The 19,936-nt window shown below is 42.8% G+C and overlaps 1 protein-coding gene across 6 annotated transcripts in view; it reads left to right on the top strand.

The window, feature by feature from the left end:
- The first annotated feature begins 17,865 nt into the window (after positions 1–17,865).
- Positions 17,866–19,936, top strand: part of LOC116317932 (NACHT, LRR and PYD domains-containing protein 12-like) — a 38,422-nt gene continuing 36,351 nt past the window's right edge. For 5 of the 6 annotated variants that reach the window (XR_005613425.1, XR_005613426.1, XM_039613630.1 and 2 more), the window contains exons 1-3: positions 19,139–19,242; positions 19,379–19,661; positions 19,738–19,830. Coding sequence is in view for 4 of the 6 variants with exons in the window: in XM_039613630.1 (XP_039469564.1) it covers positions 19,207–19,242; positions 19,379–19,661; positions 19,738–19,830 (412 nt within the window). In the remaining 2 variants the exon portion in view is untranslated. Of the gene's footprint in view, positions 17,949–19,138; positions 19,243–19,378; positions 19,662–19,737; positions 19,831–19,936 lie in introns of those variants that run through there. The other variant, XM_039613631.1, reaches the window with a different exon arrangement.

A 19,936-nucleotide genomic window follows, 5' to 3' on the forward strand; every position in this document is an offset into this window, starting at 1 on the left:
CGTTGCCCCGCGGCCTCCTGGGAATTGGAGTTCCGTGCTTGTCGGCGAGCCCGTAGCCGCTCATCCATCTTAATGCACAAAGCCATTAGTTCATCAAAAGCAGTGGGAAGGTCCCGCATAATCAATTCATCTTTCAGATCCTCACGAATGTTATTTAACAGTGTGCTCCTGAGCGCATCCGGTCCCCAGCCGGTTTCTTCTGCCAAAATCCAAAAGTCGATTGAGTAGTCTGCCATACTCCGCTTACCTTGCTTGAAGTTAAGGAGGCAGAGCGCCGCAGCCTCGGCTCCAGAGCCTCTGTTAAACACAGTCTTAAATTTAGCCACAAACACCTCAAAAGAAATCCCAGGATCGGAGTTTAACACCACCTGGGCCCATTTCAAAGCACGATCTCTTAACATCTGTACAAAGAAGGCAATCTTCGCCCCATCGTTGTTATGGAAGCGCCGCTGTTCGCGGAAAATCAATGAGCACTGGGCCAGAAAGCCAGAGCATTTTTCCGACTCACCCGCAAAGGGTTCAGGCGAAGGCAGAGGACCGTCAGAGGAAGGAGTGGCTGCCGATGAGGGGTTTGCCGTGGCCGCCGCGAGTGTTTCCTGCGGGGCCGGGTGAGCTGGCTGGGGATTCCCCGGCTGTACGCCCCCTGGTGTAGTCAAATGGGAAACAGCTTGGGTTAGTGCGGCAATCTCACCTCGCAGCTGGTGTAACATTTGTTCGTGGCGGGTCAGCGCCGCTTCTTGGGCAGCCAGTGCCTGTCCGACGGGGTTCTGATCTGCTGAGTCCATGTTGGTGGCTGGATCGTTCTGTCACGATTAGCGGAGCGGACTCAGGCGCAGACCACAAGTTCCTTCAAACCAAAAGTGAATTTATTTACAGTGTTCTCCACAGTGAAATATATACAACGGTGTCTGGGGAAAAGGGGCCGGGGTTCCAGGGTCCGGGAGTGAAAGGGGCAGGAGTCCAGGGAGGGGAGATTTCCATACAGCTCTCGCAAACACACACAGCTCCTCTTCTTTCCTCAACCACTCTTGCTCACGTTCAATCACAGTGCACCGGGAAACGGGTCCGGGGAATCTATATACAGACAGAGAAACAGTTAGTCTCCTGGTTCAGACGTACTCACGAGCAAAACTTTGCAGAGTGCAGGGCGACTGACGCTGATGGCTCAACGATCCAGCGACGAGTAGAGCAGACTCGCCATCTTAAGTAGGACTCTAATTCTGGTAATCAGCGGCAGGTGTGCTGATCATCCCCAGGTGCGTGGGCCAGAGGCGGGAGCCCATACTGAGCTCCGCCTCGGCAGGGAAAAGAGAGAGAGGAAGAGGACGAGAGAGAAAGAGAGAGCAGGTGCGAGAGAAGAGAATAAACAACACATAGCGCCTGACTGTTGTCAGCCGGCGAAGTGCGGGGACCATGACACTTGCAAAGTAGATATTTCATTTAAAGGAGGAAACACTACGAATATGCAAAAGCATTTGCTCACAAAACACGCGATAACCTTAAATGAATGTCGTGTTTTTAATTCCGCTCCGGACTCGTGAATCTCAACCCAGCAGCAGCGGTAACGTTTGCACGTCCTCTCCCGTTAATGCGGCAGGTAAATAATCAGCTAACAGTGCATATTATGTTAGCGCGATCTGCCTTATTACAAAACCTGCCATTACTGTGCATTTAGGTGACCGTGATGAGAGAGACAGAGTCTGGCTGGCAGTTCTCGCTGCAGTCTACCGGTAGCGTCTCCTTTCAGGCCAGGATAGACGAATGTCACCGAGCAGTGACTAAGTTTGTGGTCAAAGGCTTGCACCCATTTGCCCCGATTTTCGGTAAGTGAATTTGTTTAATTGTAGGCAGGGACATTACTGGATATTCTTGTGTAATTGCTACAGAATAATTTGTTATACTTTGTTATTGCTACAGAAAAATATTTATTTTATTATTTTACATTTACAATTTTTTTTCCTGGGGACCCTGTGACACCCCATTGGAGAGCCGTAGGCTGTGGATCTCTTAAGATCTCACTGTTGGGTTTGTAAGGCCATGTTACTCCTAAATTTCTATCTTGTTCAAAGAGAAGATATAAAACAAAGTTCTAAGCTATTCGACCTTAGTGTTCTCCTTTTTTAAAAAGAATCGAATCGGAATCGTAGTCAAAGGAGCTTGCAAAGAAGCGTCTGGACTTTGCAAGCTCCTTTGACTACGATGACCTGGATGACTGAGAACCTTCACAGACGAATCGGAATCGTGAAAATCTTATCAATTCCTATCCCTAATGAAATGTCTAACAAAGGAAAAAAGTCAAAAGAGCTTTCTGCAGTCCTCAGGCAAACCTGCGGTGAAGCGCAAACTAGGGTTGGGTGATATAAATGGTACACAGTAGAAACGATATGAATTTGGCCAACGGTAGAGATTTTGACTATACCGCTCTACCACGATAGCACATGTTGATGGTGTCATCAAGCTGCGCCTGTTTTTGGTCGAAAGCATCGCAACGGCTGCAAGCAATATCATCTGCATACTATGCCGGGCGACAGAAATAGCGAAGAGACAAAGCACATTTTGGAATATGAGGGAAGCCAAAAACTGCGCTTCCTCCACTTCTGTACCATTGATTCATTATTGTTGAATTCTCTCCAGCTGCTCTATTCCCATATTGTTGCAGTATATTAATGACTAACCTCGTATTGTGGATGGATTATCTCAGTTGTTCTCCTGACTGAAGTTTGGTCCGTTTACAGCATCCTGCCATGCGATTGCATTTGTCCCTAACCACCAGAAGCAAATCATTATATACCAGCTAGCCCAACTTCAGTAACCCTACAAACGTCACTGCTGTTTAGTTTTCTGTCTTCATTTATGTTGGAAGTGACAGCAGAGCTGTACGTTTGAATTTGTTTCAAAAATCTCTCAGTCAGAACATGCTATATCATGTTTAGGTGGAAGCTAGCGAGCTAACTTCCTGCTAACTTCTAACTCTGTTAAATTTCATAAATTCTGTTTTCATGGATGCCTGGATGTTAAACTTAATTGTTACACCTGGTAAAGCAGCAACGCTGATCATTTTATTAAAGATGAAAGAATTTAGACAGTTTGTAACTCTCAGTCATGCCGCAGTGTTCGTTTGACTTTGGGACCAGAAGTGGACGGAGTTTAGGACCCAGATTACTCCACGAGGCTCCTGACTATGGTATCCGTAATGCTCCAACAATCCATCAGGCGGTGCAGCTCCGTAGCTTAGCAAAGTCGTACTAAAACATTTTTGACAGATTTTTGAACGCTGTGTACTGTTACACCCCTAGTCTAGGCGTGTAGAGACACACATAAGATTGGAGGAGAGAGAGACAAGTACCCGCCCTGGTTCCCAAGCCAAACATCCGAAACCAGTTATGAGTAAAAAAGGTGATTTTATTGAAGGTCAGGAAGCATAGCTCCGGGGTGAGCCCAGGCCAAAATAATAAACAAAACCAACTAAGTCCCGCCAGAGGAAACTAACTAAACCCTAAGAAAGAAACAAAACAAACAACTGACAATACTATCCCTCGCTCCCTAGCTCCGAAAACAGGAGAAAACTGTTCAAAAGAAAAGGCGGCTCACCCCTTCCGCTTCAACCTATGCATGCCTAAACACTAAGGTGATACACCAGTGGCGGCTCTCACAGAGCATGCTCACACAGATACAAAGCAAAGCAAAAGTTGGAAACCAGGGCCAGGTCCGCGTCTGCTGTCAAACTGCTCGCTCGCTTCTCTCTCTCTCTCCCGGCAGCTGTCAGAACGGCTTTTTGAACGCGGTCACGTGTTCCACGGTCCAATCAGCAGCTCACTACTCTTCATTAGGGGAGGGACCTGAAAAGAGTCTTAAGCACAGTAAAGAGACACAGAAACAAAACAGCCCACACAGAGGTGTTACGGCCACAGCCGTAACACCCCCCTTCCCCTTCCCAAAATCAAAACATCTCCTTTGTAGTCATTTTGACAGTTACATTTAAAGGAAAATACGTGATAGTGCATCCGCTAACACATTCTCTGTACCCTTTTTATGGCAGATTTCCAAGTTGAAATCTTGCACCAGGAGACACCATCTCATAAGCCTTTTGTCATGGTCCTAGGTCGGTGACCCGGTGTTTTTGGTTGTGTACTTTTGATAGTTTTTGTATTATGACTGTTGTTTTGGGTTTCCTAGGGTTTAGTTGTGTTCCCTCTGTTTGGTGTCTTCCCTGCTTGTGTATCCCCTTAGTGTAGTAGGTCTCTGTGTTTAGTCTGCATCTCTGAGTCTGTGTCATTACGTGTATGTTTCCTGTTTTACTTTGAAGGTCTCTGTCTTATGTCAGTGCGTTCTGTTTACGTTTGTTTGCCTCGTCAGCTGTTATGTCTCCCAGGTGTGTTTCCCTCCTGTTTCCCATCCCCTGATTACTGGTGTGTATTTATAGTGTGTGTTCACCCGTCCTCATTGCTGGTTCGTCTGTGTTGTTCCCCTCCACTTTCCTGTGCATTCTCCCCGCGTTGTCCTCCCTGCATCTCTGTCTCACGTCTCAAGCTTTCAAGGTTTCAGGTTTGTTTTTGCTTAGCTTTTCCCAGTTTAGGTTACTCTTAGGTTTTGGTTTTCGTCCACCTCGTCCCTGTTTGTTTCACCCTTTTGTTAATAAAGCTTGCTCACAACTTAAGCAGTCTGCATCCGTTAATAATTCGCACACGGCTTGCCCTGGCAACCCGTGACACCTTTGATTCGAGTTCTGCATTCACATTAGGAACACCAGGGGGTTGTGGTCGGTATATTGATTGATTGATTGATTGATATACCTTTATTAGTCCCACAAGGGGGAAATTTCATAAGGCTGCCGACCTATTGCACGCAATGGCGGCGCCATCTTACCCTCCGACCATACATACATTACACAAAACATCACATGGGGAAGACAGGTCAGAGGGGTATAACATGGAAAAGCACAACATGAGGAAAGATAAGGAGAAAAAAATAACTCCCCCCAGACTGAGCTCCAACAGGGAGATCAGTTTGGGAACAGAAAAACAAAACAAAAAAAAAAAAAACACCTCTGCACATGAAAAAACTCTTAATACACCAAAGAAACACATGACAAGCAACAGGGGCGGGTAAAGGGTGAGAGACAGCCGATTTAGACAGTACATCCGGGCCTGCAGCCTGTGCGCTGGTCTCCATGATCCACCATCAGCATCAGAAGGGAATAAGCGTCGAAGGCGTTTGGAAAGGGAGGGGGGATGAGTGTGTGCATATCAGTGTATATGTATGTGTGTGCGTGTCCAGAGTTCAGCTGAGACAGTGTCCTTCGCCCTCCAGGCTAAGTAAACAGTCTTCCAGCCAACCCAGGTGGCCTTGCATAGAATAGGAAGGAACAGACTAAACACAGTCTGTAATCAGGGTGTTGTTGTACAGCTCCAACCTTGCAACCGCAGCTGGCGCCGAGAAGGTATCCGCATGAAGTGAAGGTGCTTTTTACTTTAGTGCGAACAGCTTATATGAATTTCAAAGCAGTTCTACAGTCCAACACTGGTCTCTCAATCTCCCGATGGAGAGCCGCGAGCTTCGCCATACTTGCGCTCTGTGATGTTGTCATTCTTGTGCTCAAGGAGCCGATTCTGAAAAACTCACGACAGTGTGCCTCCCCGAGATGTCTTCCAATTTACGCTCAGAGATGTTATGCCGAGCGAGCCCTTCCGAGATGTAATCCAGTCTGCACTCAGAGATCTTATTCTGAGTGTTCACAGCAGCCGTAGCCTTTCCAAGATCTTATCTGTGCTGCACTCAATGAGCCCATTTTGAGAAACTCACGCCTCGTCCCATCGTTTCAATTCCAGCGGGCAGCCTTGTGGAGGTTTGAACAGCCGGTTCCGCTTTCTTAATTCTTCGAAAAGCCAGGGCCAAGCCAGCTCCGATCAGCCAGAACCCTGTTATCACGGTTCCAAATAGGTAGAAATCTTCAGCAGTCAGGCTCACCCGAGCCCAGACTTCTCGTTGAGAAAGGGGTGTCAACTGCATTCAGAGACCAGTTGATCAAATCCATAAAATCCATATAAAATCGGTTCAGGTCAGTAAGCACAACCAGAATTCATACATAAGGCACACTGTTGATTTTTGAGAAAATTAAAGGATTTTAAGTGTGCCTTATAGTGCGGAAAATACATTATACAGAAGAAAAGAATATATCGCGATATATATCGTTACCACACATGCTTCAAATTATTTAAAACTGGTTTATATGGGTGCAAACCAGTTTTAAATTTCTACCAGGCACAAATAGACCTCAGAGAAATGCAAAATAGATGAAGCGCCTTAAACCAGCATTCTATCTTAAGGTCATCAGATGGCGAAAGCATTGTCATGCTATAGAAGACTGTGGGCCAACAGCTTTCTGTCTTGACCCCCGTGAACACCTTTGTGCTGAGGTTATCAGCTCAGTCACTCAAGTTGGATCATACTGAAATATACTGGTGGCTGCCAGTGCTACAGAGTCCACAGAAGAGGGGCCTGAAAACTGAAGGCTCTCCCTCCCATTCTACTTTTAAATACTCTAGGAACAACAAGTAGGCCTGCAGTGCGAGAGCGAAGTGCTCTAACAGGGTGATATGGTACTACAAGGTCATTAAGATAAGATGGGGCCTGATTATTTAAGACCTTGTATGTGAGGAGCAGGATTTTGAATTCTGGATTTAACAGGAAGCCAATGAAGGGAAGCCAAAACAGGAGAAATATGCTCTCTCTTTCTAGTCCCTGTCAGGACTCTTGCTGCAGCATTTTGGATCAGCTGAAGGCTTTTCAGGGAGTTTTTAGGACATCCTGATAATAAAGAATTACAGTAGTCCAGCCTGGAAGTAATAAATGCATGAACTAGTTTTTCAGCATCACTCTGAGACAGGATATTTCTAATTTTAGAGATGTTGCACAAATGGAAGAAAGCAGTCTTACATATTTGTTTAATATGTGCATTGAAGGACATGTCCTGGTCAAAAATGACTCCAAGGTTCCTCACAGCATTACTGGAGGCCAAGGTAATGCCATCCAGAGTAAGAATCTGCTTAGATACCATATTTCTAAGATTTTCAGGGCCGAGTACAATAACCTCAGTTTGATCTGAATTAAGAAGCAGAAAGTTAGCGGCCATCCAGGTCTTTATGTCTTTAAGGCATTCCTTAAAAGTAATGGCATTACTAATGCCGTTAACATCCATCCAACTTCTTCTGCTTATCCAGGGCTGGGTTGTGGGGGCAGCAGCCTAAGCAGAGAAGCCCAGACCTCCATCTCCCCCCCAGCTTGTCCGGGGGAACACCAAGGCATTTCCAGGCCAATTTCGATGTGGAGGAGCAGCGGCTCTACTCTGAGTCCTTCCCAGACGGTTGAACTTCTCACCCTATCTCTAAGGGAGAGGCCAGCCAGGTCATTTCCGCCGCTTGTATCCGCAATCTCATTCTTTCGGTCACTACCCACAGCTTGTGACCGTAGGTGAGGGTAGGGACGTAGATCGACCGGTAAATTGAGAGCTCCGCTTTTACACTCAGCTCTCTCTTCACCACAACAGACCGGTACAGCGTCCACATCACTGCAGCCGCAGCACCAATCCATCTGTCGATCTCCTGTTCCCTTCTCCTGTCACTCGTGAACAAGACCCTGAGATACTTAAACTCCTCCACTTGGGGCAAGAACTCGTCCCTGAACTGGAGTGGGCACTCCAACCTTTTCCAGCTGAGGACCATGGCCTCAGATTTGGAGGTGCTGATTCTCATTCCCACCACTTCACACTCGGCTGTGAACCATTCCAGTGCAAGCTGGAGGCCATCACCCGATGAAGCCAACAGAAGCACATCATCCTCGAAAAGCAGAGATGAGATTCTGACACCACCCAAGTGACAGCCTTCCGCCACTTGGCTATGCCTAGAAATTCTGTCCATAAAAATTATGAACAGAATCTGTGACAAAGGGCAGCCCTGGCGGAGCCCATCACCCACCAGGAACGAGTCCGACTGATTGCCGGCTATGTGAACCAAGCTCTTGCAACGGTTGTATATGGTAAATGGCCTGTATAAGGACTGAATGGCAATGGGCCAGACATCCCATACTCCCGGAGCACCCCCCACACTCCGAGGGACACGGTCGAATGCCTTCTCCAAGTCCACAAAATACATGTAGACTGGTTGGGCAAACTCCCATGCACCCTCAAGTATCCTTGAGAGGATAAAGAGCTGATCCAGAGTTCCATGACCAGGACAAACACCGCATTGTTCCTCCTGTATCCCAGGTTCGACTAACGGACAGACGCTCCTCTCCAGCTCCCTGGCATAGACTTTCCCAGGGAGGCTGAGGAGTGTGATCCCCCTGTAGTTGGAACACACCCTTCGATCCGCTTTCTTAAAGATAGGAACCACCACCCCAGTCTGCCAATCCAGGGGTACTGCCCTGATCTCCACGCAACATTGCAGAGGCGTGTCAACCAAGACAGCCCTACAACATCCAAAGCCTTCAGGAACTCGGGGCGAACCTCATCCACCCCAGGTAACTGCCTCAGTATCCCCCAGAGATAGGTGAGTCGTCCCCCTCATCCCCAGACTCTGCTTCCTCCACGGAAGACATGCCAGTGGGATCAAGGAGGTCCTCGAAGTATTCCTTCCACTGCCTGACAATGTTCTCTGTCGAAGTCAGCAGCGCTCTACCTGCACTATACACAGAGCAGGTAGCACACCGCTTTCCCCTCCTGAGTCGCCTGACGGTTTGCCAGAATCTCTTTGAGGCAGTTTGAAAGTCTTTTTCCATAGCTGGTACTTTTTTTCAGTAATTAGTAATCTAATGAATTACAATTATTATTGTTACAACACCATTACTGTTACTAACAAGAAAATGCAGCCCGGACACGTTACTATTTTTTTTTAACACACAGACGGTTAAAGCTGTCTTTACTTACTGGGAACTAGGGGGATGAAACAATCGCACAAGTGCTGCTGATTGGCTGAGGAAGAATAAACTAGTCATGGAAAACCAATCACATGACCAATTTAAGATGACATAGCAGCAAGATGCTATGTCAACCCAGGAGAAACCAGAGTCTCCCTTTTTGTGTTAAAAGTGTGGACTTCAAACTGCATACCAGTTTTTAAATTGTGTTGATCGGCCACGTAAAACCAGAGTTACGATAAAAACCATACACAATGTTTTTTTCCTGAATACTGTCGTCGTGTTTACTGCAGGAAGAAACGGTAAAAACTGCTGTGGCGGGGGGCGTGGTTTGCTGGCCTGCTGCAGAGGAGGGGTGACACAGTGAGCTCTCTGGGCGGCACGGAGGCGGGGAGGCAACAGGTGTACGGGACTGTGTTAATGAGGGAGATGTCTTTTTGTGTGCCCACAGTGAGATAGAGCAGATGATGCTGGCAGAGAGACGCAGTGGCTGCGTCCGAGGCGGGTGACAAAAAAAACGCAGATTATTTCCAAAATAAAAGACACTAAGCATAACCCGTGTGTGTGTGGGTCCTGTGTCACAACTGCGTTTTCTAAGGAAAGCGTTCTCCGCTTGTGAGCAAAAACAAAACAAAAAAAAACACCATTTCCCACTGCAGGCAAAATGTATCATATCGACCAATCAAAAAATGATTGGCAACATGGCATTTGGTTGTTTAGGAAGAGGGGGGAGTTTTAGGAGTGACGGCAGTGAGAGAGCGAAAGAGTGTGTCAGAACAATGAGGTGAATGCTGAATGTCACAGTTCTGTCAAAAAGCCACCAAAGGCAGGTTACAGTGTAAACGCTGTCTGCAGGTGGGAAACAGGAGCAGTGACACACCTGCTGCTGTCAGGCCTGCAGGTATCAGGCTGTGATGTTCTCCTTCATTTTATAACAGACAGAAACTATATTTTGGAGTGGCACAAATAATTTGTGTGACATCTTATTTGATGCAGAACAACTGATTGTTCTGTAAATAGTTTGAAATAGTTATAGCCCCCCCCCCCCCTCCTTGGCTGTATTTATAGATGCAAATAATTTTGTTGTTTGCAAAACTTGTGCATTGGGTTTTAAAATTTACAATTTCTTTTTGTATTTCAAGCTATGAAAATGATTTGTTAATGTTTGTGGTTGTTACAATTATACTTAAAATATAACTTTCATCTACTGTGATTTTATGGTTTTTGTCTGATTTTAGCTCAATTGTGTTAATACAGTATGTCAAAATGAAAAAAATAACAGTAAATTCAAACACGTGAGGTTGTGCTGAAAAGAATGACAGCAAACAAGGCGAGTAAATAGTTTTTAAAGATGAAATGTGGAGGAAAAAGCAAAATTAGTCAAAAATAGCCAATTATACCCCAGAGGGTTAAATTCTTTTTTTAAAGTAATGCAATAGTTTGTTTTCCTAGTAATTAGTTACTTTTATAATATTGTAACTCGGTTACTAACTCAATTACCTTTTGAAGAAGTAACTAGTAACTATTACTAATTAGTTTTTTAAAGTAACTTGCCCAACACTGGTGAAGAAGTTCATGAAGTCATTACTAGTTAGCGTTAAAGGGATTGTTGGCTCAGTAGAGCTCTGACTGTTTGTCAGCCTGGCTACAGTGCTGAAGAGAAACCTGGGGTTGTTCTTATTTTCTTCAATCAGTGATGAATAGTAAGATGTTCTGGCTTTTATGGAGGGCTTTCTTATAAAGCAGCAAACTATTTCTCCAGGCTAAATGATGATCCTCTAAATTTGTGACACGCCATTTCCTCTCCAGCTTACGAGTTATCTGCTTTAGGCTACGTGTTTGAGAATTATACCACGGAGTCAGGTACTTCTGATTTGAGGCCTTAGTTTTCACAGGAGCTACAGTATCCAGAGTCGTACGTAGTGAGGAGGTAAAATTATTAACAATAAAAATAATACAGAACCACACATACTCACACGAATTCACTTAATCATACGAAGATTAAATGTCACAAATGTTCTGAAGATGTTTTTGGACTAAAGGAACCCAAATTATAATGGCTGTGGATCCCTCTTTCATCATCACCTGTGCCTTCTGACCGAGGATAGGAATATCCAGCTGTAATTTGCCAGTTTATTAAGTACGCACATGTCCAGTACAGTGGGTATGGATCATTTAGACCTCAAGGTTTAATTAAAATATAAAGTTTTAGTTTTTAAACTAAATAAAAAATATTTTGTACATTCACCCTGTATTTGTGTGGTATCACAGGTTTGAGCACTGTCACCTTACACCTTACTTTCTTTGCTCTGTGGTGAGTTTTCTTCTTGAAGTCTAGTTTATTCCCAGTGTTTATAGAAATGAATGATAAGAACCTTAATTTTTTTAAAATCTAAGTGGGGTTATAAATACAGTACAATACGATGCAGTCATGATTATTTTCACACCTACTTCTGTACATCTGCACCATTTTAAAGGTCTGTCTTGTACAGTTACAGTAAAGCAAAAGCGGTTTACAAAACTGTCACCAGAGGTTTCGGACTGGTCTCCATAAGACCACCTGAGGAGCCCTCATTCATCAGGCCTTCATGAGCAGCTACATTAAAAACAAGAGAGAGATGATAGCCTGCACCAGAGTTCAGTGAGAAGTATCAAACTCTCAGAGCTCAGTGAACAAGGAAAACGCTTTTCTGATTGGATTTTCTCATCACCTGCTGACACCCCTACAGTGAAGCATGCTGTGGAGATGATTTTCAGAACAGAGAGAAGGATGAATGCAGCCAAACATCCAGAGGTTCAAAATCTGCTCCAGACCTCAGAGACGGGAAATTTAGAAGATGCACAGAATCAGAATACTTTAATAATTCAGAAGGAAATTATGTGAGTTACAGTTGCTCCAATACAGTAACAGACTAAACTAATTAAATAATACAATATGTTACAGAATTTACAAACTAATGGTGCAACAATGTCCACCACAATGAGCCAAAGCAAACGTTCATGTAAATACTGGAGTGGTTTTATGAGACTGATGATCTAACTCTACTCTGGGCTGAATGTTTGCTAGACTGGAAGGGAAAAATGGCAGTTTTATAATTTAAAGTCAAACTTCTATGACATAAGCACAGTTTTCCCTAAGACCCAACCTCTGGGCTTAAAAATGAAGCCAACATGCAAATGCCAACAAAACTTCCCCTCCTCAAATGCCCACTTCAGACTGGATCTGGCACCGAGTCAGTCCCCATAGACTGCAGTGGCAAATTGTGTAACAACACAGAAAAGAATGTTCATGGTAATATTTGTGAACGCAAACAATTTGGTTCTCTTTGATGAAGTTTTGGTGAGTGAAATGCTAAAGTGTAGTATACTATTTATTTAGCTCTTGCTATCTTAACACTCAACCCTCTTATTGAAATACAAACACTTCCAGCTCGAATGTTAAATTTTGAAAGTGAGGCATTAAAATTAAACTTTAAAAGCAAAGAGGTGACACCGTGATGGCAGCGTCAGTCTTTTATGCAGAGCCAAAGCTTCTCTGCAGTTTTTTGCACTAGCCTCCTTGTGCCTGTGCCATCTGGGAATCCTTTTGGTTCTTGCTTGTAGAGACAGAGCAGCTCATGGACATGCACCAGCAGCACCTGTAGTTTGGATAGTCCTGGTTTACAAGGTAAATGTTTTAAATACTTTTCTCTGGGCTGAAAGCAGAGAGGGCTGTGAGCTACACCTACCAAATACAGGCAATTCTGCACAGAAATAATATAAATGTGCAAAGAAGGACAGTTAAATGAAAGCTGATCGCTCCTTTTACTTTACTCTCACTCTCAGTTAAAACATGAAATTTCACTTTACACTTTATGCTATGTATAAGAACCTGTTTCAGTTTGAAATCATTGCTTCAACTCTAAAATGATACTGCAAGATGAGCGAGTCTTAACACCCTAAAACTGAACAAGCTCAAGAAAAAGACAAGTCGGGAGTGAAGACAGCTAGGGATAAGTGGGAAGATGAGTAGATTTTCTTCATCAACAAACTAATCCTGAAGTAATCTCCAGTGTCACTAGCAGTATCTCATTTGATATGTTGGAGCGCCCCCAAATGGAGACTCATAGTAATGACATTTAGCAGTGCTCAGCTTTCTAAAACATGAGACAGGACTTGTGCCTGTTTATGTTGAAAAGAAAAGGCCACCAAATAACTGAAACTTTAACAATCTAATGAGCTTTGCTTCAGATTGGAGCAAAACTTTTCTAATTGATTGTGCATAGTCTAAAGAAGATTTACCCCAGTGGTCAACATCTGTCAGTGTTTCTAATGTTAACAAATGCAACTTCCTCCTTGCTGTAGCTCGGGAGGTAGAGAAGGTCACTTATTAATTGAAAGGTTGGTGGTTTGGTTCCCGGCTGGTCCATTCTGCATGATGTTAACACCATGTTGCTCTCCGATGCCACCCCTTGGAGGCTCACAGACTAGAGACTGTCCAGCTCGTCATTTTCAGGCTGAACTGGAGGCTGAGAGCTATACAGCTAAAGTCAGCAGGAGCGAACAAGGACTCAGTGAAGCTGGCTGGTGATCTCATCATTGTCTGGGACCTCATGTTATTTATTTTATTTATTTATTTATTTTTTTAGAAAGAGGGGCAATACATATTAATGAACATTTTAATAAATGTAAATATGCCAGATTATAGCCTTGGGCTAATTTCCATCTGCAGACCCTCTGGCAGGTTGGTGTTAAACACAAGTTAGTAAAAACATACAGAGACACTATTTACAGGTCATGTAACAGAGACAAAAACAGTCATCACATTATACTAGAACAAACAAATGACAAGAAGAGTGGACACAGAGGACAGCATAGATAACAATAACGGAAACACATCAATTATATTGCACAAACCCCAGTATTGCACATGCCCTGACTGTCGTGATATTGCGTTCACCCATTGCACTAACAGTTGTTTCCCTTTTAGTAATACACTAACTCTTTTTCCCGTCCAATATAAAGCATGATTATTAAACATGATCACATGTTTGTGTGTCCCTCAGCCGCCCTTTTAAGTGACTCTTAAAGATGGGTAGACTTGTACTTTCCTCACTGACAGTGGAAGACTATTCCAGAAGCTCACTCCCTGGTATGACAGAGCATTCTGTGAAAAGGTGGTCCGCCTGAATGTCAATTCACAATCACCTCTAACAGCGGCTCGAGTCAGTCGAGACCCGGCAACACTGCTAGACTTTTGTTTAATAAAATCACTCACTCATCTCAGACCATGTATAACTTTGTATATTAGACAGGCAGATTTAAATAATTTGAAATTAGTAAAATTTAAAAACTTGTATTTATCTAAAATTTGACAATGGTGATATGAAAAAGGTTTTTTATCTAATATTTTCAATGCTCTTTTGTAGATACTTCAATTGGCCCAATAGCAGCAGAGCTCAGTATAGGACCAACTTGTAATACAATATTCAATATGAGCCAGTATCATAGAATGCAGGAATGTAATCGCTGCTGTGTCTGTTAATGATGTGCGGATATGTCTAAAGTTCTGTATATTAACATTTACAGTTTTCACTACTTTTCTAATGTGTTTTTAAAGGATAATTTAGAGTCTAGTAGCACTCCCAGATACTTAAATTCCTCAACATTAATTAATTCTTGTGCACCCAACCAAACTTTTACTGCAGCCACGGTTGTTTTAGGTTTACTAAAAAGCATTGATACGGTCTTTTTAAAATTAAGGCACAGGCATGAGTCATTCAGCCATTTTTGTAAATCATGTAATGCCAGTGAAAGCTGATGGGCTGCATCATCAGCAGTTTTGGCTTATGTAAAAATTTCCGTATCATCAGCATACATGATCGTGTCCACATTTTTGCACACATTAGGCAAGTCATTTACATAAAGTGAAAATAACAGGGGCCTAGAATTGAACCCTGGGGACACCTCATGCACAGTAAAGATAGGGTGACTTGCTATTCTTTATTTGCACACATTGTTTTCTATCTGATAGATAAGACTGTATCCATTTAATAGTATGATTACTAAAGTTAAATGTCGACAGTCTAGACAAGAGCTTAAGATGATTCACAGTGTCAAAACGACGCTTGAAATCAAGAAAACAGCCGCAACACAACTGCTCTTGTCTAAGTAAGATTTCACTCTCTCAACAAAAACACAGACAGCCGTTTCAGTTGAATGAAGAGTGCGAAATCCGAATTGCATAGGGTGCAAACCCGGATTGGAGTCATTAAGATGTTTGATGATAGAATTAGCAACCCACTTTTCTGCTATCTTTGAGAAGATAGGGAGTATGCTAATAGGTCGATAATTAGCAGGGTCTGTTTTATCACCCGATTTATAAATTGGTGTAACTTTGCCACCTTCCAACTCAGAGGAACGACTGCCTGCGTGATTGATAAATTAATAAGATGGGTCACAGGCACCAAAAGACAAGATTTATAATGCTTCAAGAAATTGGTATCAAATCCAAACTCATCCCTTGCTTTAGAACTTCTTAATTTAGAGATTATATTTTCTACTTCATTTTCTGTAATTTTCTGAATATTGAACTTTGAATCTGGAGAAGAAACATCCTCTTTGGTGTCGATATTCCCAATATTTTGTTGAGGGTCATAAGAATTAGAAAACAATTGTGCAATTTCATTAATGGTACTTTTGAAAAAATCATTTAATTTAGTAGCTAGGCTAAGAGGCTCTGATACCAGTTCATTGGCAAATTTAAGTTCAAGGTCTGTATCAGCATTATCCTTACTGTTACCAAGGAGTTTGTTAATATTTTCCCAAATTAGCTTACAGTTTCCTTTGGCACTATTAATTACAGTCATGAAAAATTTGCTTTTGCCATTCTCAAAGTTTGTGTGACTTTATTCCTTGCAGATATAAAATGTAATCGATCAGTATTTAATCCAGATTGTAACGATTTTTAAGTAACTGGTCTCTGAGTCTCATAAGCTGTTTACACTCGGTATTAATCCAAGGCAAGGAATAAACTCGTTTCTTTAAATGGCTCTCTTTCTGAAACTGTGACAAGACCCCTTTAATAGCAGAGTATAATAGATCACAAAATTTATTAGTGTCATCATAGGATAGTATGCTAGTCCAGTCAAAATTATTTAGAGCTGCCATTAAATGTTGCTCTTGATTATTTGGAATAAATGTTTTTTTTATATTCATGCTTTTACTGACACATCTCAGTCGCTTTTTAGTCAGCTTTCTAGAGAAGAATATTGCATTGTGGTCAGACAAGCCAGTCAAAAGTTATATGTTTTTATCATTCTATCCGGTTTGTTAGAGAACACCAGGTCTATTAGAGTTCTAGAGCGATTTGTTATTCTAGTGGAATCATTGATCATTTGTTTTAAACCAAAATTATCTGTGATTTCTTTTAGTTTCTTTCTGTCGCTTTTGTTATCCCAATTTACATTTAAGTCTCCCATTAGGATAAGTTCATTATTGAAGTCGCAAGAATTCAGAAGTGCCTTGAATTGGTCATAAAAATCTACTTTTGCTGAAGGTGGGCGATAAAGACATAAAACAGTAAATGACATTTCTGCTGAGAGTGACACTTTAACTCCAACACATTCAACAGAGATTTCATTGGGCCAGATTATTTGTGTACATTTTAGAGAGTCCTTCATATACAACAACACCCCTCCCCTTTCCTTGATGCCTATCTTTTCTAAAGACATGGTAGCCTTGTAGAGTTACCAGTGCTTGTGGAGAAGAGGGTTTGAGCCAAGTTTCCGAAAGTCCCATGAAATCAACATTTGAATTAATGAGAAGATGTTCCAGTTGTTCCCTCTTAGGGGCCATGCTGCGTATGTTCAGATGGCCACCTAGGAGCCCTTTGTCTTTACACTGTGGATCCCATATAGTCCTAGCTTGATTAAGAGTCCGAAATAACTTAAACAATCGATGCTTTTTAAACACAGGGTTCCTCTGTATACCCATGGGTATGATAGGTTGTGTTGACTTACTAAGTTTAGTTGTAATCGGGACCTGCAGTGATGGTGTTAGTCCAGGAGGCTGCTGTAAACCTGGTAGCAGTGATGGTGTTAGTCCAGGAGGCTGCTGTAAACCTGGTAGCAGTGATGGTGTTAGTCCAGGAGGCTGCTGTAAACCTGGTAGCAGTGATGGTGTTGGTCCAGGAGGCTGCTGTAGCCCCGGTAGCAGTGATGGTAGCCCAGGAAGCTGCTGTAGCCCTATTGGTAGTGATGGTGTTAGTCCAGGAGGCTGCTGTAGCCCAGGTGGCAGTGATGATGACTGGTAAACTACTGTTGTCACCTTGGAAGGAAAGAAGGCAGAGTTGGGGAAGACAGAGGCTGAAATTCAGCAGACAAATGTTTTGTAAAAAATTAAAGATTTAAAGGTAAGTTTTCAGAATTTATCATCAAAATGTTCAGTTTTACATGACGCCATAGACCTCGCTCTGGCTCAGAGACAAAAGGCTGCCCAGGCAGTAAAAACTTTTTTATGTGTGATAAACAAGACACTATGGTGATTGGTCTAAACATTTTAGGGTGGCCTTAGGTCTGATGTTGGCTCAGGTTTCTTCTTCTGCAGCTTTCTGGGCATCTCCTTATTTGGAGACGCCGCTTCACCCATCACCATGGCAACCACCTCTTACCCTCTGTCAGACCTGCATAAAGAGATAGAAATTTACAACCATGTTTAAGGTAAACATGGTCTGGTGAGGCAACCCTCCCTCTCAAATTCCTTAGAGGAGGGGGACTCCTCTCTGTTTATGTCTAATACTATCAGAGTAACTGTCCACCTCCAAAGACACAATACACTGTGTGCAATAAACGATAAAACACAAATATATGCTGCTAGTTATGAGATATTAGCCTTACAAATAAACATAAATCCCAACACCACATTCACTCGTCTCTCATAATAAAAGGAAATGTGTGTGCAAGCATACTTCCTCTCTCTTTAAACAGCCGTCAGTCGTGCTGCTGTCCTCGTAAACACTCAGGAGATTCGACTGAGACTTCAGCTCCTGTTTCTATGTAAGTCTCAAAAACAATCTTCTACTTCCCGATCACAAAGCTAAAGATTGTTGATTATTTAACCGCCCTATCTGGCATGTCATCTGGACAGTTTATTAGGCTCGTAGCTTCAAAATAATCAGCATCATTTAATAAAAGCAAAGGGTTGTTTATTTATTCCAGTCTCTCTTTATTATAGCCACGTATTAAATTTAACCTGATGAGCCCCCTTTGTGGCTCATCAGTTTTACTTTTTTAATGTTTTGACATTTATTTTTTACATATTTATTTTTACATAAATATGGTTCTTGAGGTATAAACCAGGCTGTGAGGCAGTATGTAGCCAATCAGGAAAATCTGAAGTTTTGACAGAACTATTGCGTAATACTGAATTATTGCATAGTGAGAACAAGAAGAGGGAAGTTCATTGTTCTGCTTTAGTCATACTTATAAGCTGCAGGATGAACAGCAGAACAACAGACTATAGTTTTACAAACTATTAAACAGAGACTTTACTCCAAAAATGGACAAATATTTTAGAGTGGTTCAGAACACGGCTGGATTCAGTCAAACGAACATACATAACAGTATTATATGGGTCAAGCATCATTTCCTGCAATGTTACAGAGTCCCACTTACAATCTTTGAAAGGATTTAAACAGCATCAGCCAGAAAAACAAGAGCTGAACCTTCTCCACAACAGAAACAACCTCAATGTAATTTTTTTTCACAAAGATATGTTTGGTATAGAATACATATATATAAACAGTGTAAAGATGGGCAAGAGAATAAACCAGCTGTTCTCCACAGAACCAGCCAAGGTGTACTCTCATTGGAAGGGGAACAATATGAGAACAGCACCTCCAAACTGGAAATACAACACTGGAAGAGCACTTGGGGCTTGGTACCCAATCTCGGGTGGGGTGATGATATCTCCCTCCTCACCTGTCGTCATGGCTCCCCCTTGCTGTAGCATGTGTGTTTTGCCTTGTCAATCTCTACCCATGAGAGCAGTCCCATCTTCCAAATGTTGGAACACTGAGCTACTACTAGTTTTACCATCACGGTGGATGTTGGGTATGGAAGAGTCCATAGTCTCTCATCCTATTCATGTAACCCCTTCCACTGGGGTTACTTGCGTTGAAGCATTCCAACAGCGCCCTGTTTTAATCTCTTGCCCACCGATGCCTTCTTCTTCCAGTAGCCCAGTTTTCATCAGGGCGTCCTGGTTCCTCAACGTGACGTGGACCTTGTTGATCCGGGTGTCGTCCAAGCCACTATGGGTTCATATTTATCTCTCTCGCTCATGTCTGCGGTAGGCTTGGTTAGCATAGGGGGGTCTAGCCTAGGACCCTTAACATGTTAATATTTTATAATGTTCACAAGCTGGACAGAAAAGCTGAAACTTAAAATACATCTGGTAAATAAATGGTATTATTCTCTGTTATCAGGGAGCAGTGATGACGTCAGAGGACCTCTTAAACACTCTGGAAGATTTGGGAGATGAAGAGTTTAATAAATTCAAGTGGTTCCTGCAGCAGGAAGAGATCCTTCAAGACCTCCCGACCATCAAAAAGAGCCGACTTCAGGCAACAAGGAGGTGGGACACCGTAGACCTGATGGTGCAGACATACAGACTTCCTGGAGCTGTTGAGGTGACCGGGAAGGTTTTAGAGAGGATCCACAGGAATGATCTGCTGGAGAGTTTGTCTGCCATCCGCTCTGGAGCAGAAGGTCAGTCACAGAATGGGGCAAACATGTTGTTTCTGCAGTCTGACCTAGTTTCACGTTCATTATCTCTGTCTGTCAGCGGATGTCAGTGATGGTGGGGAGACATCAGAGAAAAGAGGATCTTCCTCCTCTCAGACTCGGGATTCTTTTTCTCAGACCAATGAGAATACTGGTAATACTTTACTTTCAAGACATACAGTAATATGTTTGAAATAATATTGATTATTATTTTCATTGTGATGTCTCTAACTGAGCACACGAGATGCAGTGTTGGGAAG

Source organism: Oreochromis aureus, linkage group 6, assembly GCF_013358895.1.
Source record: "Oreochromis aureus strain Israel breed Guangdong linkage group 6, ZZ_aureus, whole genome shotgun sequence".
Taxonomy (NCBI): Eukaryota; Metazoa; Chordata; class Actinopteri; order Cichliformes; family Cichlidae; genus Oreochromis; species Oreochromis aureus.